At 50.5% G+C, this 25,980-nt stretch overlaps 1 protein-coding gene across 2 annotated transcripts in view; it reads left to right on the forward strand.

Moving 5' to 3' along the window:
* The window catches only part of pgghg (protein-glucosylgalactosylhydroxylysine glucosidase), a 120,806-nt gene that overhangs the window by 31,635 nt on the left and 63,191 nt on the right, over positions 1-25,980 (forward strand). For both annotated transcript variants that reach the window (XM_072466036.1, XM_072466035.1), the window contains 3 exons: positions 534-744; positions 19,001-19,436; positions 20,477-20,596. In XM_072466036.1, coding sequence (XP_072322137.1) covers positions 534-744; positions 19,001-19,436; positions 20,477-20,596 — 767 coding nt within the window. The remainder of the gene's footprint in view (positions 1-533; positions 745-19,000; positions 19,437-20,476; positions 20,597-25,980) is intronic.

The following is a 25,980-nucleotide window of genomic DNA, read 5'->3' on the forward strand; positions in this document are numbered from 1 at the left end:
CCCTTTTTGCCTCTGTCATTGACACTGGCATTGACCCCTAGCTGCTGGGCAGCACGGTAGCACATTGGGTAGCACTGTTGCTTCACAGCTCCAGGTCCCAGGTTCAATTCCCATCTTGGATCACTTTCTGTGCGGAGTCTGCACGTTCTCCCCATGTCTGGGTGGGTTTCCTCCGGGTGCTCTGGTTTCCTCCCACAAGTCCCGAAAGACGTGCTGATAGGTAATTTGGACATTCTGAATTCTCACTCTGTGTACCCGAACAGGCGCCGGAATGTGGCGACTCGGGGCTTTTCACAGTAACTTCATTGCAGTGTTAATGTAAGCCTAATTGTGACAATAAAGGTTATTGTTATTATCCTCCTCCCTCAGAGGCCAGCTTTAGCATTCCAGTACAGAAGTAAATAAATGCATGAGATGCTGTTGTTCAACTGCAGCTGCATTTAAAAAAAAAATACATGTAACCGTTTTCTGCCAATGTATCCTAAAGATGAAACCGTACGAACGATAATTGATTTCTGCTTTCCTTTGCCTAGGCATGTTTTGCTTTAATACAGAAACACAGGATTTCAAAGTGACCCAGCAGATATTTGCCCATCGCACTAAGGTCCATCTCATGGTTCTTACCATAACTTTGGAACGGTTGACCATTTCCAAGGAGCAGTTCACAGTACAGATAAAATCATCGTTTGTTCCCCACAGCCAGAATATTGACTTTGTAAATGGACCAGACTTTATGGGAGCAAGGTAAGGGTCAGAGGATGATTTTTGCTGTTCTACGTTGCGGCCTGAGGCAGAAAGCCTTTCAAATATAGTGTTATTTAGATAAAATCTCCTTTTTTCCTCATTCCTTCCCTCATTCTCCTGTGGAGTTGCTGATGTCTTGTTCAAAGGGCATTGTCAATCCTACAGTATCTCATTCAAGTGGACAGTAAATGTCAGCGGGCTGTTGAATTGTAAAGACAGTGCTGGATGCATGTTGACACAGCTCTTCCTTGAATATTTTTCTGCCTAGACATTTCTTCCCCCCCCCCACAACATAACTCATTTGGACCCTGTTACTTTGCTTTTTTTCCCCTTTCATCACTATTTTTGGTATAACACCCTGTTGTTGTCCCCTCTGTGAATTCCTCAGGCAAAATGCCACCCTCTCCTTGAACTTCAGCTATTTTACAATATTGATACCCTTACATTTTGCTCTCATTAAAAGCTTGACTTTGTTTTCTGCATTTTCCATCCATGTCCACACGTACTTTCTAGAAAGAGTCATTGGCTAATCATTAAGACCATGACTGATGATAATATCAGGTACATTGGGGAGGGGGTTTCCATGAGTGTCTCCCATTCGCCACCCATAAATTTATCAGAAGGGACAGGGCAACCACAGAGAAATGGCATTAATGCAGTTTCATCGTTTTCTTGAAAAGTTTGTCTTGATTTTCTGCTGAAGCTACAGGGAATGAGCAGAAAATCCACAGTGGAAATTCAGTCCCACTGTTTTGACCGTCGGTTTTACTACAGAGTTTAGTATTTTAATCCCTTTAGTATCCAAGTATTGTATAAAATGTAAAAATTATCATTGACATATACAACATAAAACAATGTGTTTAACTCACTACTAATATGTTAGATAACGTCATTGTTTGAACAAAGGGGTGTACTGTTAGGATTGTTAGGTGATAGTTTGAGCCTTAAGTTGCTCAGTAAATTGGACACTGAAGTATAATGCCAATTGTTTGTGCACTTTACAGTTGGGTGAACAAAACCTTTGTTGATGCTCTGCACCTGCCTCCTTACCCTTCCTAACCCCAGATAATCCCTCCTTTTTTTAATGTCTTCCAGGCATAGCTTTCTAAATTGTTACAAGTGGTTTGGTTGTGCAAATACTCTCTCGATCCGTTATTATGTACACTGTCATGATATTCAGATAAACATCATGGTGCAAACACACATACACACTGATGGACAGATCAACGGACCAATCAACACACACGCAACATCACAGCCAATCACAAGCAAGAGCACACGCACTATAAAACGGGGAACACCACAGTTCCAGCTCATTCCAGCAGGAGACAGCTCAGGGCACAGAGCTCACAGCAAGCCACTCAGACATACACCATGTGCTGAGTGCCTCTCTAAGATAGTGTTAGGGCTGGGTCCACAGGGTAAAGGGTAAAGAACGAACAACAGTCATAAGTTAACAGATGTTGTTATTGATAGTAATAAAACAGAGTTGTACCATCTGCAACCATGTTGGTTCGTCTGCATAGCGGAACACCCAACACGCCATAGTACCAGGATTGGAACCCAGCAACTGTGAGACCTACCGACACATCTTCAGGAATCCGCCATCCTGCGCCATGGACACCATCAGCCCGCCGCTCCAAATCGTTGGAAACCTCAGCGTCAACTGGAAGCTGTTTAAACAGCGCTTTCAGTTCTTCTTAGAAGCCACAGACAGGGAGAATGCTTCGGACACCAGAAAAATCGCCCTCCTCCTCTCCACGGCAGGGCAACACGCCATCCACATCTACAACTCCCTGGTGTTCGCGGACGGTGAGGACAAGACTAAGTACAAGACGGTCCTTCTTAAACTCGAGCAGCACTTCAGCGTTGAGGTGAACGAGAGCTTCGAGAGGTACCTCCTCCAGCAGCGCCTGCAGGGTAAGGATGAGCCTTTTCAATCTTTCCTGACCCACCTCTGTATCCTCGCGCAGTCCTGCAGTTATGAGGCCACCTCCGAGTCGATGATTCGGGACCAGATAGTTTTTGGGGTCACCTCGGGCACCCTACGCCAGCAGCTCCTCAAAATTAAGAGCCTCACCTTAGCCACCACCATCAAAGCCTGCGTCCTCCGTGAAAACATGACCAGCCGGTACTCCCAATTCCAGGCGGCCGAATCGGCACGGCAGGGGTCCTACGAGGCCGAGCGGGTCCAGTCGTTTGAGTTCCTCCCCGGACGAGGGCGGCCATTTCGCGTGTTTTCCGCGGCCTTCCACCCTTGTACGCGCCAAAAGAGACATCGACGCAGAGGGACACGACGCGCAGGCGCGCTCTACGCAGGACCGAACTGCTCATGCGCGATGGCGCAACGAACGCCATGACGTCACGACGTGCGGCAACTGTGGATCTGTGGATCCGCACATTTAAAGCGGCAATGTCCAGCAAAGAATCGACAATGCCTCCGCTGTGGCAAGATGGGCCACTATGCTGCCTGCAGTCGAGCAGCTCAACCTGCCAACGCTCCCCGATTCCGCCAGCCTCGCAGGGACGTGCGGGCCATTCAGCCTCCATACACCGAGTCATACCCTGACGATGTACAGACCGGTGATACCAACGACCGGGAAGCCTTCCGCGTCGCGGTCATTGATAGGAACCGGATGTCCCCAAGCAGGACCCACCAGCCGATGCCAGTGAACAGCGTTAATCCGGATGATGAATGGTGTGCCACCCTAACGGTCAACCGATCACCAATCACATTCCGTTTAGACACTGGTGCCTCCGCCAACCTTATAGCATGGTGAGCCTTCTACGCCTTGAAGGTCAGACCACCGATTCAGCCATCCCGCTGTCAAATGGTCGATTACAGCGGAAATGTTATCCCGGCCATGGGATCCTGCCAGCTCGAGGTCACACACAATGCATACACGGCCACACTTTCCTTTGAGATAGTTGGATCATCGAAGGTCTCCCTGCTAGGCGCACAGGCATGCAAGGTTCTCCACCTCGTTCAGCGGGTACACACTCTGTCTCCAGAAGGCACGTCCGACTTCCCGGATGCAGAATTTAGGGCACAGCTCCACTCGCTCCTCGCCCACAACCAGGAGGCTTTCGAGGGCATGGGCACACTGTCCTACACCTACAGAATTCGGCTCAAACCGTATGCCACCCCGGTCATTCACGCACCTCGTAGAGTCCCAGCACCACTCCAAGACCGACTCAAGCAGCAGCTGCAGGATCTCCAGGACCAAGGAGTGCTTTCCCGGGTCACGGAGCCCACGCCATGGGTCAGCTCCATGGTGTGCGTTAAAAAGCCCTCTGGCGAACTCAGGATCTGCATCGACCCGAAAGACCTGAACAACAACATCATGAGGGAACACTACCCCATACCCAACTGGGAAGAGATCACGAGCGAAATGGCCCGGGCTAAAATTTTTACAAAGCTTGATGCCTCAAAGGGTTTTTGGCAGATTCAACTGGATCAATCCAGCAGGAAGCTGTGCACCTTCAACACTCCCTTTGGCAGGTACTGCTACCACAGAATGTCGTTTGGCATCATCTCGGCATCCGAGGTATTTCATAGAATCATGGAACAGATGATGGAGGGCATCGAAGGGGTGCGCGTCTATGTTGACGACGTCATCATCTGGTCCACCACACCACAGGAGCACATCAGTCGTCGCCAGCGTGTCTTTGCTCGGATACGAGAACACGGCCTGCGCCTCAACCGAGCCAAGTGTTCTTTTGGCCAAACTGAGCTAGGTTTCTGGGGGACCACATATCCCGGTCAGGAGTGCGTCCGGATGCAGACAAAGTGAGCGCCATTACAGCCATGCCGCAGCCGGCAGACAAGAAGGCAGTGCTACGCATTCTCGGGATGGTCAACTTCCTGGGGATGTTCATTCCCAACCTTGCCTCCCACACAACGGCTCTTCGCCACCTAGTGAAGAAGACCACGGAGTTCCAGTGGCTGCCCGCACACCAGAAGGAATGGGAGGAGCTGAAGATTAAGCTCACCACAGCCCCGGTATTGGCGTTCTTCGACACCTCCCGAGATACGAAGATCTCGACTGATGCCAGCCAGTCCAGCATTGGGGCGGTACTCCTGCAACGGGACGACACTGCATCATGGGCCCCGGTCACCTATGCCTCACGGGCCATGACCCCCACAGAACAGCGCTATGCGCAGATCGAGAAGGAGTGCCTGGGTTTGTTAACTGGCATAGATAAGTTCCACGACTACGTGTATGGTCTCCCTCAGTTCAGCATCATACAAAAGGACCTGAATGAGATGACCCCTCGCCTCCAGCGCATTCTGCTCAAGCTCCGGAGGTATGACTTCCAACTGGTCTACACCCCGGGAAAGGACCTCATCATCGCGGATGCCCTGTCCAGAGCACACCGCCCGATTCGGAGGGGTTCGTATGTCAGGTCGAAGCGCATGTGGCCTTCACATCGGCCAATCTGCCAGCTAATGACTCAAGTCTGGCCCGTATTCGCCGGGAGACTGCGGCTGACCCCCTTCTACAACGTGTGATGTGCCACATGACGGGAGGGTGGCTCAAAGGACAGTGCCCACAATTCTACAATGTCCGGGACGACTTGGCCGTCATTGACGGTGTCCTCCTAAAGTTGGACCAGATTGTGATTCCACACAGCATGCACAGGTTGGTCCTCGAACAATTACACGAAGGCCATCTCGGGTTTGAGAAGTGCAGGTGGAGGGCCCGAGAAGCTGTGTACTGGCGGGGCATCAGCAACGACATCGCCAACATGGTGCTCAACTGCCCCACCTGCCAAAGGTTTCAGCCGGCGCAACACCCTGAGACGCTTCAGCCCCATGAGTTGGTAACGTCCCCCTGGGCGAAGGTGGGTGTGGACCTTTTTCATGCGCTTGACAGGGACTACGTCATCATAATTGATTACTTTTCGAATTATCCAGAGGTCATACGCCTGCAGGATTTGACATTGTCCGCTGTCATCAGGGCATGCAAAGAAACCTTCGCTCGCCATGGCATTCCGCTTACTGTCATGTCGGACAATGGGCCCTGTTTTGCAAGCCAAGAATGGTCGTCTTTTGCCGCTTCGTATGGCTTCACACACGTGACGTCCAGCCCTCTGCATCCCCAGTCAAATGGCAAGGCGGAAAAGGGCGTCCATATCGTCAAGCGGCTCCTCTGCAAGGCTGCTGATGCCGGATCGGATTTCTGCCGACCATGCTCCAGTACTGCAAAGGATGCGACAGCAGCGCGCTCAGCAGAGGTGGCACATGACACTCGGGCAACTGATCTTCCTGCCTTGGCGTCTGGAGACAACGTCCGCATCCACCTACCAGAGGGTGGCTGGTCGGCAACTGCCAAAGTGTTCCGACGTGTGGCTCCCCGCTCGTTCCTGGTTCGCATGCCTGATGGCTCCATTCGCCGGCGTAATCGCCGGGCTCTTCGCCTGCTCCCGCGCTCGCTACGTGATCATACACCGGTGCCACGCCCTCCTGTTGTTCCTGATGTCGACTTCATGGAGCTTCCTGCCACCATGCCTATTCCTCTGTCGCCTGTGGCCAGGCCCATTCCTCAGCTGGTGGATCCTGACCCACCCTTGAGGCGGTCAACCCGAATTTGTCACCCACCTACTCGGCTGGACTTAGGAGCCTGTTTGCACATTGGACTCACTAAAGTGTTATGCCACAATGTTAATATGTTTCTCTTTTTGTCGTTACAGGAGTTCGTTTTTGATGTTTGATGATTACACTTGTTTTGTTTATGGTACAACCTCGTTGCTATGTTGCACCTGACACCTTCCTATGTATATAATTTAGCCTCATGTACATGTTGTAGATATTGCACACACACATTCAGCTGCACTCAGTACACATCTATATTTATTACCACATAGGCACATATTCTTGTAAAAAAAGGGGGGATGTCATGATATTCAGATAAACATCATGGTGCAAACACACACACACACTGATGGACAGATCAACGGACCAATCAACACACACGCAACATCACAGCCAATCACAAGCAAGAGCACACTCACTATAAAATGGGGAACACCACAGTTCCCGCTCATTCCAGCAGGAGACAGCTCAGGGCACAGAGCTCACAGCGTGCCACTCCGACATACACCATGTGCTGAGTGCCTCTCTAAGATAGTGTTAGGGCTGGGTCCACAGGTTAAAGGGTAAAGAACAAACCACAGTCATAAGTTAACAGATGTTGTTATTGATAGTAATAAAACAGAGTTGTACCATCTGCAACCGTGTTGGTTCGTCTGTATAGCGGAACACCCAACACGACATACACTATGCTGTGGACACAGTTAAAGATGAAAGTAACAGACATAACTCCCCTTAGAATCATAAGGGGCAATTTAACGGAAATGAAACAGAGTCCCGTGTTGGGATCGTTTAACCACGTGTTTCCCGGCGCCGAGAATGACCCTGCGATTAAGCAAGACTCTGCTTCATTTTTGGGCCTTGGTGAGGAACATCCTGCCGAGGCCGCACTTAGTCTGGTTGGGGCTGGTTTAGTACAGTGGGCTAAATAGCTGGCTTGTAATGCAGAACAAGGCAGTAACGCAGGTTCAATTTGCGTACCGGCCTCCCCGAACAGGTGCTGGAATGTGGCGACTAGGGGCTTTTCACAGTACCTTCATTGAAGCCTGCTTGTGACAATAAACAATTATTATTTTATATTATTCAGTCCCATTTCCTGCACTAACGATCTCCGCTCGCCAGTGCAGGAAGACATTGGGTGCCGTTTTTAAATGGCACCCCAATCTCTAAACCCCCTCACCGTGGCCTCCACACCCCTCCAACATCCCAATTTACCAATTATGGGGTCCTCAAGACCCCCCCCCCCCCCACACCCCACCTCATAACGGCAGGGCACCCCTGGGCCCGATCCCTGGCATGGGCAAGATGCCACCTGATCACCTTGGCCTGTGTGCCCTGGCAGTGGCCTGGCAGCTTGGCAGTGCCACCTGGGCGCCCTCAGCAGACTGTCAGCCAATCCTGGGAAAATGCTGCTGGGTTCTGAAAAAGACCTCTAACTGGGGCTTTCACAGGCTGCCCATTTCCATAGAGCAGGTTGCTGTTTCCTTTGACTACCTGCTCCTGAGGAAACCCATCTGAATATCCGCACCTCGAAAACCACTTCTGCCTTGTTGGCAGAATTCAGCCCAAACTGTGAATCTTTGTTATGCTATTTATACTGAGTTGAGTTTTAAATCCCATGTCCGAAACACCACCTCATTCCATCTGTACAACATTACCAGCTGTCTGCAGGTGTAATTCTTATCCATTCTTTGTCACCTACAGTGTTGATTCTTCCGATACCCTCCCATCCTCTCCAAACTCCCACATCCAGAACACAACAACCTGTATCCTGTTCCGCCTATTATTTGCCTATTACTTTTTTTGAAAAATATTATATTGATGCATTTATATATTAACACAACAAATATAATCACAAACCAATCCAATCAACAGGGCTGTACATAACCAACTCAACAAAATACCCGACCAACCCACCCCCACATTTCCCAACTCCCCTGCCTCCCCCTTTTGAACCCCTCCTCCCTCCATTGCTGGCATCCTAACCTTTCTCAAAGAAGTCGATAAGCTGCTGCCACCTCTGGGCAAACCCCTCCACAGACCCTCTCAAGGCGAACTTTATCTTCTCTAGCCTGAGAATTTCTGCCAGGTCACTCGCACACACCCCTGGTTTCGGAGGCCCCGGGTCCCTCCACGCTAACAATATCCATCTCCGGGCTACCAGGGAGGCAAAGGCCAAGACATCAGCCTCTCTTGCCCCCTGGACTCCCGGGTCTCCTGACACTCTGAAGAGTGCCAGTTCTGGACTCAGAATCACCTTCACCTTCAGGACCTCTGACATAACGTCGGCAAACCCCTGCCAGAATCCCCCAAGCTTCAGACACGCCCAGAACATGTGGACATGATTTGCGGGCCCACCCGCACAACGCCCACACCTACCATCCACCCCTTCAAAAATCCTGCTCATCCTGGCAACAGTCATATGTGCCTTGTGGTCCACCTTAAACTGGATAAGACTAAGCCTAACGCACGATAAGGATGCATTAACTCTCCTCAGAGCCGCCTCCCACAGCCCAGCCTCCAACTCCCTACCCAACTCTGCCTCCCACTTGCGCTTGACTACCCCTATCGGGGCTCCCTCCAAGTTTATCAATTCCTTGTAAATTTCCACCAACTTCCCTCCCCTACCTCTGTTCTCGACACCACCTTATCCTATAACCCTTGGGGTGGCAGGTGAGGAAAGGACGATACTTGCCTCCAAACAAAGTCCTTCACCTGTAAGTGCCGAAACCCATTCCCGACAGACAGCTCAAGTTCCCCCTCCAATTCCTCCATGCTCGGAAAGCCACCGTCGATGAACAAATCCCCAAACCGCTCAATCCCCGCCCGCTGCCACCATGAAACATGAAGTGTAATAGTTTCGTTGAGAATAGATTTGAGCTAGGGAAGTGGGATGGAAATTTTCAGAGATGGGAGGAGAAAGGAATTAGGACACTAAAAGATTTGTTTCTTGGGGGTCATTTTGTGGGATTGAAGGAGCTGGGAGCGAAGTATTGGCTGGAGCAGGGGGAAATATTTAGAGACTTTGCCAGAAAGGAGATACAGAGCTTCCCAGTAGAGCCGGCTTCCACATTGCTGGAGGAGGTGCTGACGACAGGGGTACTGGAGAAAGGGGTAGTATCGGCGGTTTACGGGGGGGCTATTTTGGAAGAGGAGAAGGCACCGCGAGAAGGGATCAAGGCAAAGTGGGAGGAAGAGTTGGGAGAGGGTTTGGAGGAGGGGTTCTCGTGTGAGGTGCTCCAGAGGGTGAACGCCACCACCGGACGTCGTTGGGGGCATTGTTTTATTTTCAAATATTTTTTAATTTTCATTTTTCACATTTTCTCCCAAATTTACACCCAACAATAAACAATAATCAGTAACGAATGTAATGTCAATCCCCATATCAATAACAACGATCCCATCCTCCCACCAAACCCCCAAACATTAGCCCGCATGTTAACATAAACAAATGACAAAGAGGAATCAGGAATCACCCAGGGTCACCATTAACACATACAGTCCCTCTCCCCCTCAACTCTCCCAGCCCCAACCCACCTAATGTTCGATGTGATCCAATTCGCGAAAGTGCATAATGAATAACGCCCATGAATTGTAGAACCCCTCCATCCTTCCCCCCAGTTCAAATTTGACCTTTTCAAGCGTCAAGAATTCCAGGGGGTCGCCCCACCAGGCCAGGGCACAGGGTGAAGAGGTTGGTCTCCACTCCAACAGGATCCGCCTTCAGGCGATCAATGAGGCGAAGGCTACAACATCTGCTTCCGCACCCGTTTCCAACCCCGGCTGATTCGACACCCCGAATATGGCCTCCCGAGGGTCCGGGTCCAGTTTCACGTGCACCACTTTAGAGATTACCCTAAATAACTCCTTCCAGTAATCCTCCAGCTTTGGACAGGACCAAAACATAGGAACGTGGTTTGCGGGGCTCCCCCGCAATGTTCACATACATCTTCTACCCCCTCAAAGAGCTGGCTCATCCTCACCCTCCATAAACTGAGCGGATGCACATCAGGTGGCTCTCATAGAATTTACAGTGCAGAAGGAGGCCATTCGGCCCATCAAGTCTGCACTGGCCGTTGGAAAGAGCACCACACTTAAGCTCACACCTTCACCCTATCCCCATAACCCAGTAACCCCACCTAACCTTTTAGGACACGAAGGACAATTTATCATGGCCAATCCACCTAACCTGCACATCTTTGGACAGTGGGAGGAAACCAGAGCACCCGGAGGAAACCCGCGCACACACTGGGAAGACATGCAGACTCCACACTGACAGTGACCCAAGCTGGGAATCAAACCTGGGACCTGGAGCTGTGAAGCGACTGTGCTAACCACTGTGCTACCGCACTGCCCCAAAATCTCCTCCCAATCAGACCCAAAATAGCAGATTTTCCAGGTTTCTTGGCTCAAAAATCCCCCCAATACTCCTAAAAACCCAAATGACACTAGTAACGAACAAGCAGACGGGAAGATGCCGGCAAACGGTAGTTCAAAGGGCCGGGGAGAAGGCAGAAGCGGCGGCAAGAGACAGGAGCAGCGAGCAGATAGACCAGCGGATGCACGAGGTGAGGCGGAGACCCCGGTGTAATAAGGGAGGGGGCGACCGGCGACCCGAACAGAGGAGCAGGAACAGGCAGCGATGCCCCCCATTACACCAGGGGAGGGATGGCAGACATTCCTTAAACAAAGAACTGGCTGCCATGAGGCAGGCGATCAAAGTGGAACGCCAGCTGGTGATGAAAGAGGTGGTGACGGAAGGGATGGCAGTCCTCCAGTGCACAATAGACGGCCTGGGAAAGAAGGTGGGAGCCCAGGAAAGGACGATCCTGGACCTGGAAAGGACGGCAACCGACCAGAGTGATAGAATCATGGCTCTGGAGACTGAGGTGAAGCGGTTGGTGGTGGCCCAAGGGAACCTGAGGGGAAAGGTAGGTTACCAGGAAAACAGGTCCATGCGGCAGAACGTCCGTATTGTGGGACTGCCAGAGGGGGTGGAGGGAAGGGACCTACATCGCCTACATGCTGGGTAACCTGGCTGGATGGAACAGCTTCCCAAACCCCCCAGAACTCGACAGGGCACGCAGGTCACTCCGCCCAAAACTCAAATCTGGGGAGCAGCCGAGAGCGATCATCGCGAAGATGCACCAGTACCAGGACCGGGAAAAGATCCTGAGGTGGGCCTGACGGACAAAGTCGTGCTCATGGGAAGGACACAGAGTAAGGGTTTATCAGGACATTGGGGCAGACCTCGCGAAAAAAAGAGCCAAATTTAATAAGGCAAAATGGGTGCTCTACAGGAGCGGGGTGAGATTCGGCATGTTGTTCCCGGCCAGTCTCTGGATAACCTATAAAGGAAAAGAACATTACATCGGCACCCCAGCGGAGGGCGATGCATTCGTGAAGACCAACAATCTAGAAAAGGAACAGACGCAGCAACGGTGAGGGCAGCGGAGAAAAAGACGGAAAGTGGAGGACAAAACGGGACCAAGGTCTGTTGTATGGACTCTGTGTTTGCGTGGGACTGTGCTGCCTCATTCTCGGACTAAAGTAGGAGGACAGAGGGAAGCGAGGAGAGGGGAAACAGGTGATAGGGCCGAGGAAGGGAACGGAGACAGGCAGATGGAACAGAGACAGGGCGAGACCAGCCCAGGGAGGGGAGCCACCGTACTAGCAGGGAGGGCTAGCACAGGAAGACGAGCAGTAGAGGGGACCGCGATGCACCTCTCAGGGGAGAGGGAGCGCCTGGCCAAGGTGGGGGGGGGGGTGGGGGCAGAAAGGGGGGTGAATACAGGGGGGAGGAAAGGGAGGGGGACAGGAAGGGGAACGGGGGGACGACTCGTGGAACACAAAAAGGGCAGAAGGATAGGAAAGTGTTGGCAACGAGACATACACAGGCCTCAGCAGGCATGGAGCAGGCCGAGGAATCAAGATGGCGCCGCATCCAGCCACTTTGGAGGATCCCAAAACAAATGGAGACCCCGGAGTGCAGGGGCGCACCCACGCGGCTTACACACAGTTGCCGGCCATGTTGGGTGCCCCATGAACAAAGGGAAACCCGGAGCGCAGGGGCCAGACCTCATGGTGAGAGCGGCGACCGTGGCCATTTTGGACGAACCCCTAAAAAACGGAAACCCCGGATGTGCAGGGGTGCGTCCACCACGTAAGTATAGTTGGTCCCGCAGGACCGGGGGGGGGGGGGTGGTCAGAAACCCCCCACCAGGATAGACACCTGGAAAGTAAGGGGACTTGACGGCCCAGTGAAAAGATTCAGAGTCTTCACCCACCTGAGAAGTCTGAAGGCGGACATAGTCTACCTGCAGGAGACACACCTGAGAGAGAAGGACAGATTACTAGGAAGGAAGGGCTGGGTGGGACAGACATTCATGCTACGGGACGAGGGCTAGGGGAGTGACCATACTGATCAGCAAGAGGACGAGATTTACTGAGACCAGGACTGTTACAGATCCAGGGGGACGGTACGTCATGGTCAGCGGTGTCCTGGTAGGGGCACCGGTGATGCTGGTAAATGTGTACGCTCCCAACTGGGACAACACAGACTTTATCAAAAAAGACCATGGCGGAAATCCCCGAAATTGACACGCACCGACTGATTATGGGGGGGCGACTTTAACTGCGTACAGGACCTGCTTACCGACTGATCAAACCCCAGAACGGGGAAAAAGACTGGCATGGCTAAGGAACTGGGAGCATTTATGGAGCAGTTGGGGGCGGTGGACTCGTGGAGGTTCCTGCACCCGGGAGAGAAAGAATTCTCATTTTTTTCACAAGTGCACTAGATACATACTCGTATCGACTTCTTTGGAGTGGGAAAATCGGTGCTTCCAGGAATTACAGGAGCGGAGTATTCCACGATATACGTCTCCGACCACGCTCCGCACTATGTGGATGTGAGGTTGGAGACGGGCCACCAAAAAGAACCGCCCGTACCAATCAGGAAGGATAGTAAGTGGGGTGGGCGGGGGGGGAGACGGGAAGGGATTAGGGAAAGGGGTGGGGAGGGTGTGTGGGGAGCGGGGTGGAACATGCCAAACTAGACTGCAGCAATCTGTAAATAAAGTAAAGTAAGATAAAAGCCTTTTTGCGTTACACTGTACAATAAATAAATACGAACGTCAATGTACATAATGTTGAAAATGCCAATAAAAAGATTTTTTTTAAAACAGTGCCCCCAAACTCGTATCTTTACATGAGGCTGCCTCCATTTGCTGCCATACCAACCCCTCCCTCACTACCCACTTTCCAACCACTGCTATGTTCGCCACCCAGTAATAATTCATTAAGTTCGGGAGAGCCAACACCCCTCCCTCTCGACTCCGCTCCAGCAGCTCCTTCTTCACCCGCAATGTTTCACCCGCCCACACAAACCCTGAAATCATCACGTTCACTCTCCTAAAAACAGCCTTTGGAATAAAAATCGGGAGGTTCTGGAACACAAACAAGAACCTCGGGATGACCGTCGTCTTCACCATTTGCGCCCGTCCCGCCAATGACAGCAGGAGAACATCCCACCTCCTAAAATCCCCGTTCATCTGTTACACCAACTGGGCCAAATTCAGCTTGTGCAGCTGCTCCAACCCCCGCATCACCTGAATGCCCAAGTACTGAAAATTCTCCCCCACTACCCGAAACGGCAACTTCCCCAACCTCTTCTCCTGCACCCTCATCTGGATCGGAAAGACCTCGCTCTTCCCCATGTTCAATTTATACCCCGAGAACCGGCCAAATTCTTCTAAGATCCCCATAGCCACCCCAATACCTTCCAACGGATCCAAAATATAGAACAGCAAGTCATCCGCATACAATGAGACCTTCTGCTCCACCCCCACCCGGTACTATCCCCTGCCAGTCCCTTGACGCTCTCAGCACCATTGCCAATGACTGTATAGCCTAGGCAAAGAGCAATGGGCAGAGTGGGCATTCCTGCTTTGTTCCCCGGTGCAGCCTGAAATAATCTGCGCTCACCTGATTTGTCCGCACACTCGCCACTGGCCTTCACCAGCAGAAGTCCCAGGACCCCCAAAATAGTTTTGAAGAATTCCACTGGAAACCCGTCCAGGCCCCCGGTTTACCTGCCATTCCACCCAGTGCAGTGCGCGGTCCGATACTACAATTGCCGAGTACTCTGAACCGACCACCCCCACCAACAACGCCCTATCCATCACGGAATAGTCGTTTCGGAAGTACACCCTATGTATGTGGGAGAAAAATGAAAACTCCTTCGCCCTTGCCCTGCCAAATCTCCATGGATGCACCGCTCCCATGTGTTCCATAAACCCCCTCATCTCCTTTGCCACCGCCGATACTCTCCCCCACCTCAGACTCGACCGATCCAACTTTGGATCCATAACTGCATTAAAGTCTCCCCCCCGTCATTATCAACCGGTGGGAGTCCATATCTGGATCTTCTCCAATACCCGCTTCATGAACTCCACATTGCCCCAATTCGGGTCATAAACATTCAGCAACATCACCGGTCCCTTCCAATTTCCCACTACCCATAACATACCTCCCTCACGGGTCTGCCACCAAACTCCCCAATTCAAAAAGTACCTGTATATTTACCAATATTGCTACCCCCCTTGTCTTCGAGTCCAATCCAGAATGAAATACCTGCCCTCCCCACCCTTTCCTAAGCCTATTTTGATCCCTAATCTTCAAATGTGTTTCTTGCTTCAACTACCGTCCTTCGATTCCTCAGATGTGCGAATATGCGAACACCACCCCCCCCCCCCCCGATGTCCACCGCCATCCACCCTCCCCCACATTCAAAAGGCCCTCACCTGTCAGCAGTCCCTCTTCCCCCCCCCCCCCTCCCCCCACAAAACAACAACCCCAACCCCCATCAACACTCTAACCATCTGCTCACCCCATACTACGCTTCTGTGAACTAGCCCGCCCAGCTAGCCTGGCAGCCTCCACCCATGGCATCTAGCATCCTACCCCCACTGATCCCCCCCCCCCCCCCCCCCCCCCCGGTGCAAACAACAACACCAGCATTCAAAGACAAAAAATAATGGTCCCCGCCCCCATCCCCCACAGAAGAACACAGGACAACGGCCCACAGAGAAAACAAACCAGAAAGAACAAAACTGAAACCTCCTCCAAAGTGCAATGTCCTTCTCCTGCCAGCCCATTGCCCCTGACAAACTCCATCACTTCCTCCGGCGTCCCATAAAAGGGGCTGTTTAGCACAGGGCTAAATCGCTGGCTTTGAAAGCAGACCAAGGCAGGCCAGCAGCAGGTTTAATTCCCGTAACAGCCTCCCCGAACAGGTGCCGGAATGTGGCGACTAGGGACTTTTCACAGTAACTTCATTTGAAGCCTACTTGTGACAATAAGCGATTTTCATTTCATTCATTTCATTTCATAAGGTTCACGGCCATTATAAAACACCCAGAGGCATGCCGGGTGTAGCATTCCGAATTTCACTCCCTACTTGAAAGGGGCAGCCTTCACCTTGTTAAACCCCGCTCTCCTCTTGGCCAGCTCCGCACCCAGTCTTGATGCACTCAAAGTTTGCTACCCTCTCCGGTACATCGCCTCGTCTGCTGGCCCACCTCAGGATCTGCTCCTTATCCAGGAACCGGTGCAGCCGCACCACCATCACCCTTGGCAGCTCGTTTCCCTGCGGCTTCCTCTAAAGCACCCGGTCCATGTCAAAGGGTCGTTCAAAGGACCCCCTCTCCTATCAGCTTCTCAAACATCCGAACCACGTACGAGCCAGCGTCCACTCCCTCACTGCCCTCCGGCAGCCCCACGATCCTCAGGTTCTGCCCCCAGGACCGGTTCTTCAGTCCTCCACCTTCTCCTGCAGCCGCCTCTGAGTATACCGCATTACCCCCAACTCGGCCGACATAGAGGTGAGCTGCTCCTCGTGCTCCCCCACCGTTTCCTCCACCTTCTGGATCGCCTGGCTCTGAGACTCTAACATCGTTTCCAGGCGATCGGTCCCCGCTTTAATCAGATCCACCATCTTCGCCAGGTCCTTCAAAGTCTCCTTCTTCTGCCGGGCTAACGTCTCGTTCAAGAAGTCCACCAGCTGCTCCACCGACCACTGAGATGGTAGGGCAGGTCCCTTATCCTCCGCCATCCTCCCTGTGTCGCAGGTACAGATTCTCACTCCAACTGCTCCTTTCTTTTAAAACCACTCCTGGTCCACGAATCTATCCACCCATGGTACACCCTCTCCTTCCACCACTCCTGCACCTTTCTTCCTCAACACATCCACCCGTTAGCCAGGGAAAAGGTGCAAAAACATCGCTGCAAGCGGGAACCACCAAATATGCGACCACTCACACTATGGCCACCACCGGAAGTCCATTTGCCTATTATTGACCTGCACTGGCCCCTGTCCTACAACAGATTTAATTTCAGCTACTCTTTTTCTAATCAAATGACCTCACAGCCTTGCTGCAACCCACCCCATTAAGCCCTTCAGCTCCCTCCAGTACCATCCCTCTGATGAGGCCACATCACGAGGTCAGCACACAGGATAGGGCAGCACGGCTATGCGTGTGTCGCCGCCAAGTGAGCCGGTGCCCTCCGACCCCAGAGGATGCTCGCCAGAGGCATCAAGGGCCACGGGACGAGGTAAGCAGCTGGCTGCCTCCACCTCTAACATGCATCCTGGGGAAACACCAACACATAGTGATAGAGCTAGGAGGACGAAGCACGTTGAGGATCACTGAGGGTAGGGGGTGGGGAGGGGTGTGGGTTGGGGTTTGCGGGGGGGGGCGGGAATGGCACCATCAAGAGTGGGGTATTCTACGGCACATTAAACACCTTTTTGCACAACCATTATGATGCCTTTGTCACTTTCTTCCGCAATGCAGGCTGACCCCTGGATCCTTTGTCTATCCCTCCAGGTATCGTGGACATGTCCCCCTCCCCGTGGCACTCATCCACCCTCCAGCCGTGGACATGTCCCCAGAGCTGTGTCCCATCCCCAGGGTGTTGGGATGTTGCGTGTGTGGTATTACCTCCCTCCATGTTCAAGCACAGTGTCCAGGCATCAAGGTGTGATTGGGATGCTAGGCAATGACTCCCACATGTTACATGGCCCGCCCACCCATGGGAACCCACTCGGCATATGTCAAGTGCCCACTTAACCACGATTGCTGATTTCCTATTTAGCAGTGGCCTTCAGCCACGCAGCCAAAGGCCTCAGAAGTCAGTGGGGGTATGGGTGATCGATGGAGCAGACAGGCAGGAACAAGGGTTGCCCTGGAATGGGTACACATGATCCAGGGTTGGCACGGTGGGGCCGCGAAAGATTCCCCCCCCCACCCCCCACCCCCCCCCCCCCAGCACCCCCACTCCTGCAGAGAGTTCCCCACCCCCAGCCGAGCTCTCTTCCCCCCCGAGCACTGGGTGGCAATCCCAGCACCTCTGGGTTCTTTGCCTGTGAGCAAAGATGGCTACTCACATCCGCGGCTCCCCACAGAAGCCCTTCTGCCAGGTTCACGCTTTTCAAAAGGAGTACTAATCGGTGCCAGCGTGAGCACTTGCTGGGGAGGTCGCTGAATGATGGGAGGCCATTGGATATGGGTCGTTCTTGTTGATTGTATGGAAATGGGGCTTAAGTGGTGACAATTGGTTCATTTTCACCTATGGGAGCAGGCCGATTGCATGGCAAACTGTTGGCTCTCGGCGTGCCTCTCTCGCTAGTCACAGGCCTCGTTACGCTTGAGCGAGACCACAACGAGGCCGGAGAATTGCGCCCCAGGTATCTGTAGCTGATGGTGGTCTGCTCCTGGATGGTACTTTGTTCTAGCTGACCCTTCTGTTTCCAAGTAGTTTGAAGGAGGAAATGTCTTTTGAGGAGGCTTCCAACCCTGCAGTTAGAAGCTCAACAAACTCTTTGAGGGTCGCAAATGACAAAATCGCACAGAGACCTAATCCCATTGGGCAACGTTATGTCCTTGCATTTAGGAAATATGCAACAGGTAGACCAAGCGCGCACTGGGGAGCATCCCAGCATTTATTACACAAAACGCAAAATTTAAAAATGAGGAAAAAATGTTACATTTTTTACATTAGACCTAAATCCACCATTAGACAATTGTCCCTGTATACCTCCCCAGTGATGTCTCACATAGCCCCAGGCATACTCATGACACAATTTGGGAACAATTGCCCTAAAATAGTCAACTTCAGCATTTTTTCCTCCTGTCTGTTCTCATGAATTATAGCCCCTCAACTGTGTGATGTTCCTTGTATTGTTCTCCAAGATAGCTAAAAGTTGTACTGTTTACAAAGAACATCAAACTATGTCTTTAAAACAAAGCTAGTTTATTTTACACCACTTTAAATGGTTCTCACACTCTACTAAGTAATAGCTAACAAAATAACAGTATTGAATCTATGTTACAGTAATCTATTATGTCTCTCTGATACAACCAACACTAACTCAACCACTCACTATCCTTCTCCATAAGCTTCTCCCAGAATGTTTAGAGCGCAACCTTTTATAAGACTATTCAGTGATGCCATCTAGTGTTGATATACATGAACATCATCTTGTTAACCCTTTACTCTCCTTAGATTATACATATCATTACAAACTGTCATTGCCTGAGATCAGGTAAGATCGTTCTTTGTGCTCTTCCAAAAAAAAGCCTTTCTTTCTTTGTAATTCAGGTACATCTATGGACAGACGCTTACCCCAGAGGTCAAAGGAGCTGCAAGGCAAAGTGTCCACATGATCGTAATGCCACTTTCAGAGTCTCTGACCCTGTTGCCGAAAGAGCAAAGAAATTCCTGGGCATTCCTCACTGCAGTGGCTGATACAGAAGAGCAAGCGAAGGAATGTTTTGTGGAAGGACAGACCCTGATTCAATTAAACCAGTTGTACTCTTCACATGTGGCAGCGTGGGCTGCACTGTGGGAGCAGAGCTGCATCAATGTGACAGGCTGCAGAAGGCTAAACCAGGCTCTGTATGGGTGTCTCTATTACCTGCTTAGTGATCTCCCCCCTCTGAAGCCTACAGACTTCCAGTATATTGGACTAAGTCCTGGAGGCCTCTCCAATGGGGGTATCGGAGAAGATCACCATGGCCACATCTTCTGGGATCAGGTAAGAGATGCTGTTCATGAAGAGCCAGATCATGCGGCTGGACTTTGGAGGCATTTTGGTGGAACATTCCTGGTTAAGAATTCTGCTCACTCCAGTAGCTGAGTGGAATCTGATCTGAGTCAATTTTCAATGGTCAGGGCAACTTACGTATTACCATTTCTGTTGAGGAACTGCCAGTGGAGGAGATACAAAGTGCCTGTGGCTGTCCTTTCTCCCCCCCCCCCATCCACCCTCAAACGTTACTTACATGTGGCCAGGGTTTCTCCGTGATCGTAAGACTCAGGTGCCTGTCCCCCCAGTAGCACCCATGCCCTCCCATGGGTGCTGCTGAGCAGAAGAGCTGCCAGCCTTCGATTTGTTAGCAGCTCGCATTAGGTAAGACATAAGGTATGCTCAGTGGCTAATGGACTGGGTAGCACTAATTTTGTGAGGGCCACGAAGAATCCAGCACGAGTTTTAAGGATACAAAGTAATAACATTTATTTACAATAACATATATATATAACAGCAGCAGCAACTTCCCTTGCTGCACACTCCTTCCTGCTGGTTCCTAAACTGGCCAGCTTTATTTATACTAGGAGTTTCCTAATGGTTTCTCCGCCCCCCTCATTCGGGAAGCTCATACTCCCACAGGATTGTGGGATTGTCATTAGTCCCCAGCCAATGGTAAGTAGGCAGGTTATAACAACTAATATCATCATTTATTTTCTAAAAACCTTTTTGTGGACCAAGGGAAAAAAATCTCAAACCTATAAAAATACAATATTCTTCGTTCCTACTTAGCATTTGGGTGAGATCAGCTGATATGGGAGCGGAATGGAGATCAAACCTCGTCTCACACCATGTCATGTGGTACATTCAAACACTAAGACCAGAGAGCCCAATTAGTGTTATCAATTTGAAAAACGCCTCTCACAATCTCTGATCGATGGCAGGACGCTATTATGATCACATTCTCCATGTTAATTAATTTAATAGTCCTGCGAGCCAGCTATTAGTTGCCAGAACGCCTTTAAAATATTTCACATTGTTTGTTTCAGGAAACCTGGATGTACCCGAATGTGCTAGTATTCTACCCAGAGCTGGCACGCACCCTCCTGAAGAACCGTATTCGAACACTCCCTGCTGCCAAGTACATTGCAAGACAAGAAGGATATATGGTAAGCAAGTGGCAACAGGACAATTAAGTTCCTTTTCACATTGTAGACTTACTATCTCACACCTGCCTTGACTTGTAACAGGGTCCTGCTCCTCGTCTTTTCTCCTCTCTCAATATGTTGGCAGTGTTAGTGAAACGGCTTTATTCGCGTCTGTCACACTTTCATTCTTAAAAGAGCAGAATGATCCTTGCATTGACCTTAACAGCTGAGATTTGCATAGGTACGTACCTTTCATTAATTTCACAGTGGAACGTCAGACAGGTTTCTTTACCAATACGTGTTGTGCGCCACCTGATTTTCCATTATCCAATAAACCAGGGTGATCCAGAGCATCTGACTATAAACCTCGGAAAGTCTCACTTAATGAATAACTGCTAATATAATTGATTTATTTCCCATATTTCAGGGAAAAATTGTGTCGCCAGATCCGAATGACTGCTATGGTTACGTTTGATAACTTGAATGTCAGAAGATTATTTGACTGATGAGGGTTGCAATGTAGGAGGCGTTGGCAGGATATTATAGTTTTTTAAAAAATACATTTAGTGTACCTAATTCTGGTTTTTTTTTCCAATTAGGGGCAGTTTAGTATGGCCAATATACCTACACTGCACAGCTTTGGGTTGTGGGGGTTGTAGTGATATGTATTACTGTATATACACAAGGGGTTAATGTAAATACACTACAACTAAGTAACCACTAGAGGGAACACCAGAGATGTCATGACATGCAGACATACAACCAATGGGTCATTAGAACAGCACATAACCGATGAGTAATCAGGACACCCAGAGGTGGCATTACCACAAGGGGGCACTTCACAACCCATATAAAAGGACAGGGCACACAGGCTCTGCCTCTTTCCACAGACAGACATCTAGAGAGTTAGACAGGGTTGATCAGCAGCATCACACCCCAGCACGTGGCTTAGAGCAAGCTGGTATAGTTAGACTGAGTTACTAGAGAGGTAGATTAGCAGAGTGTCGAACTCATTTAAGAACTGTGTTAATAGTTCAATAAACACGTTGAACCCATTTCATAGTCTGGAGCATCCTTTCGTAGAGACTACAACAAGGAAGCAGCATAACACAACATGATACCAGGAGTGACTGTTCAATCTATTTAGTTCAACTCAGCAAGATCTGTGACAACCAGCTACTGAATACAGGCACAATGGACGGGATTCAAGCTCCTCATCTGCTCAGGACCACCGGCAATCTTAGTCCCAACTGCCGATCATTCAAGCAGAAATTTCAACTATACGTGGTAGCATCCGACCTCAATGGCGCGACCGATGCTCGGATGATAGCTCTTCTATTCACCATTGCGTTCGATCATGCAATAGAGATCTTCAACTCCTTTAAATACACCGACGGGCAGGACACAATGACATTCCAGACCACCCTGGACAAATTCGGCAGTCACTGCGCGGTAGACACAAAAGAAATCGGTAAAACAGGCGCGAATACTCACCACGAGGCAGCGGTAGGGTTGCAACAGAAGCAGTCGGCAATTTTGATTGGCAGCCATCTTGCGTGTATCCAGCCAGACCAATCCGCACATGCGCATTTCCCGAGAAGATGCAAACCGGCAAAACGGTGTTATTGTGCTCTCCTCTTTGGGTGGTGCTAACTGCTTGTTCCAGGGTGCGTTGGAGGTTGTTTTCAACTGCTGGTAGAGGTTTTCAGGCATTGTTCTGTCTTTCGAGGTGAAAGAATTGTGTTTTGTGGCTTTAAAGCTTTTCTTTCGGACATTTCCCCTTTAAGTGGGCGTGGTCTGGGGCCTCTGACGTCATGACGCTCGTGACATCATGCGTAGGACTCCATTGCGCATGCGCACCCGAGGTTCCTTTACTGTGCCCTCTTTTCGCAACTGCGCCCTCCACTACACGCTGGAACAAGCAGTTAGCACCACCCAAAAAGGAGAGCACAATAACAAATCCGAAACAAAAAGAGATGATTTGTTCATTGACGAATACTACTCAGAAGATGATTTCATCTTTGGACATAGAGAGCACAATAACAAATCCAAAACACAAAGAGATGATTTGTACATTGAAGAATACTACTCAGACATGGATGAGGTCTTCGGATTTGATGACCATTGCATCAGCAACACGGTTGCAAAGCTCAACACGACACTACTCATCGTAGACGAATCCAATACCATGATGCCATGGCAGATCGTCGATACATTGGATGACAGCAACCTGTCAAATACCCAAGAAGAAGACGAAGCCCACAGAGAGTGGCCTGACGCCAAACCAGTGGTCCACGCACCACGAAGAGTCCCCAACTCCACACAGAAAGTAGTTGACGCACCACGAAGAGTCCCCGACTCCACACACACAGCGATGAAAGACTCCACAGCGAGACCACTGCACGACTCCACACAGAGAGCAATGAAAGACTCCACAGAAAGAGCGATACAAGCCTCCACAGAGAGCTCATTGACAGACTCCACAATGGAAGCAACTCAAGACTCCATAGCGAAGTCCATACATGAACAAGACCATAAAGGTCTATCAACCTTATCTGAGCAACCAGCAGCAGACTATGAAAGTCTACCAAGCTCACGTGAACAACAAAAAGACTATGACAGTCTACCCAGCTTATTCGAGCCACCAGAAGAAGACTGTGAAAGTCTACCCAGCACATTTGACCAACAAGAAGACACTGAATGTCTACCCACTGTATGTTAGACAAGTGACAAAGAAATTACGATTCCCATACAAGATGTGCAAGATCACAGCGAGACTGACAGATCTCAGCTCGTATGTACAGAAGCACTCAACAATCAAAGTGAAACTACTCTTGAGTCCAGTGAGACCACATCAATTAAAACCTCATGTACTCTAAGCTATCCACAAGAAAATGAAATCTTGAAGGTTTTGACTCCAGAAGAGGAGCACCAAGAAATCAATGATGATTCAAGTGAACCTGACATGACTCCAAAAGAGCAGGAACAAGAAATCAATGATGATTCAAGTGAACCAGAAATGGCTCCAGAAGAGGAGCACCAAGGATCATTCTCACAATCCGCAAGAAGAAACGCTCAATGAAGCATCAGATACCACAAAGGACACTGACACAAGTAACTTTGAGAATGACTCGAATTATCCACATGGAACGGTCATTGAGTGCAACAAGCACAACAACAAAACCTACAAGAACAACAACAAAAACAACGACATGAAGCATAACAAAGGCTACAACAGCAACAACAAGCACGGCAAAAACAACAAAAACTTGTACGACATGGTACAACTCTGCACATGAAAGACAATGTGACAGCACAGCTCAAGACAATGGCAAAAGTGCAGACATACCATGGCATGACACCGTATCTCACCGATTCACGTTTGCTCCGCTACAAACAAGCAAACCAGCTTTCAGGAAAGATGACATACAGAATCGCTACCACAAGCATAAAAAAAAAAGAGTCAAAATCAGACAACGAAGTAAATCGACCATTCGAACACCTCATGATGACTTTTTTACCTCAACACAAGAACACTGACGATGTTCACAAAGAAATGACAACTTTGACAACAAAAGAAGAAAGCTGGTACAAATTGATAACGTTTGGACTCATAAATGTTAATTGGTATTGTATAATCATCAATATCATCACAACTTGATACTTCTGTTAGCAGCCATGTCCGAATAGATCGCGCACACGGCCGCTCCCGCTGGGATCGGAGTTTCGGGCCTTTAAACGGAGCGGCAACCGCATTTTGGCGGTGATTCCCGGCGTGGCAAAGGACGCTGGAGAGGTTCCCCCCACTGCAGTATGGAGGGAACCAGGAGTGTGGCCGTTAAAAGAGCGATTGCGGAAAGCGAGCGGAGCGGGTCCCGGAGGACAAAATGGCGGCCGGCACGGGCCAAGCAGCGTGGGCCCAGTGGCCGAGAGAAATGGGTAATGGAGGAGGGGTCGACGTGGGGGCGGCGAGAGGCGGCGTCATGCAAAGGCACCAGCCGAGGGGCACGAGTAACGGCACCACTGCCGTTCTCGCCGGCACGATACACCACAAGCCCGGTGGTGACGGTGGCACTGAGGGTCTGGGGTTAGTGGAGAAGGAACAGGAAGGAGGAGGGGGCCTCAGTTTGGACCCCGATACGGAACAACCATAGGTTTGCTCCGGGCAAGATAGACGGGGGGTTTTAAGGCTGGCATAGGGCAGGCATTAGAAGGATGGGAGACCTGTTTATAGATGGGACTTTCCCTGGCTTGAAGGCCCTGGAGGAGAAGTTCAGCCTACCCCCGGGAAATGCCTTCAGATACCTCCAAGTCCGCGACTTTCTCAGAAAACAGGTGGGGACATTTCCATTGCTACCCCCTCAAAGGATACAGGACAGGGTGTTGTCTGGCATCTGGGTAGGAGAGGGGAAAGTGTCGGACATCTACCAAGAGCTGCAGGAGGCGGAGGAAGCCTCAGTAGAGGAACTGAAGGGCAAGTGGGAGAAGGAGCTAGGTGAGGAGCTAGATGAGGGCCTGTGGGCTGCTGCCCTGGACAGGGTGAATTCTTCCTCATCATGTGCCAGGCTCAGCTTAATTCAGTACGAAGTCTTACAACACCAGGTTAAAATCCAACAGGTTTGTTTCGATGTCACTAGCTTTCGATGCCCCCTATCCCCGCTACTGTTTGCCCTGGCAATTGAGCCGTTGACCATAGCACTGAGGACTTCAAGGAACTGGAGGGGGCTGGTCCGGGGGCGGGAGGAGCACCGGGTTTCCCTCTACGCAGACGACCTGCTATTGTATGGTCTTATTAAGGGCTATGGAGAGAGAGCGGGTAATCTTCGATGCCACAGACATCTTCGATGCCACAGACATCGAAACAAACCTGTTGGACTTTAACCTGGTGTTGTAAGACTTCGTACTGTGCTCACCCCAGTCCAACGCCGGCATCTCCACATCACAGCTTAATTCAGATTAAGGTAGTGCACCGGGCTCACCTAACAACGGCTGATTTGTTATGCTCTAGGTGTAGCATAAGCAGCTTCCTTGTGGTGCACTTGACAAAGGAAGGTTCAGACGTGGAGGTAACTTCAACACGTTTATTAAACTATTTATACTTCTATTACTCGGGTTCAACGCTACTGCTAATCCTACTATAGCTACCCAGGTGGACTAACCAGTTGCTGCAATCCACGTGGTGGGAGTGATATTGAATCAACCATGTGCCTGTACTCACTGACTGTCTCCACTGGTAAGAGGCAGATCATGTGTGTGGTGTCCTTTATATATGGGTTGGTGTAATGCCCTCCTGTGGTCGAGGAGGCTCGGGGGGGGGGGGGGGGGGGAGGCTCAGGTGGGGGAACTGTCTATTTAATGTATATTTTCTTTTTGTATAATGATAACAGCCACCTAGTTTTGTTAAA

The sequence above is a fragment of the Scyliorhinus torazame genome, chromosome 10 (assembly GCF_047496885.1).
Source record: "Scyliorhinus torazame isolate Kashiwa2021f chromosome 10, sScyTor2.1, whole genome shotgun sequence".
Taxonomy (NCBI): domain Eukaryota; kingdom Metazoa; phylum Chordata; class Chondrichthyes; order Carcharhiniformes; family Scyliorhinidae; genus Scyliorhinus; species Scyliorhinus torazame.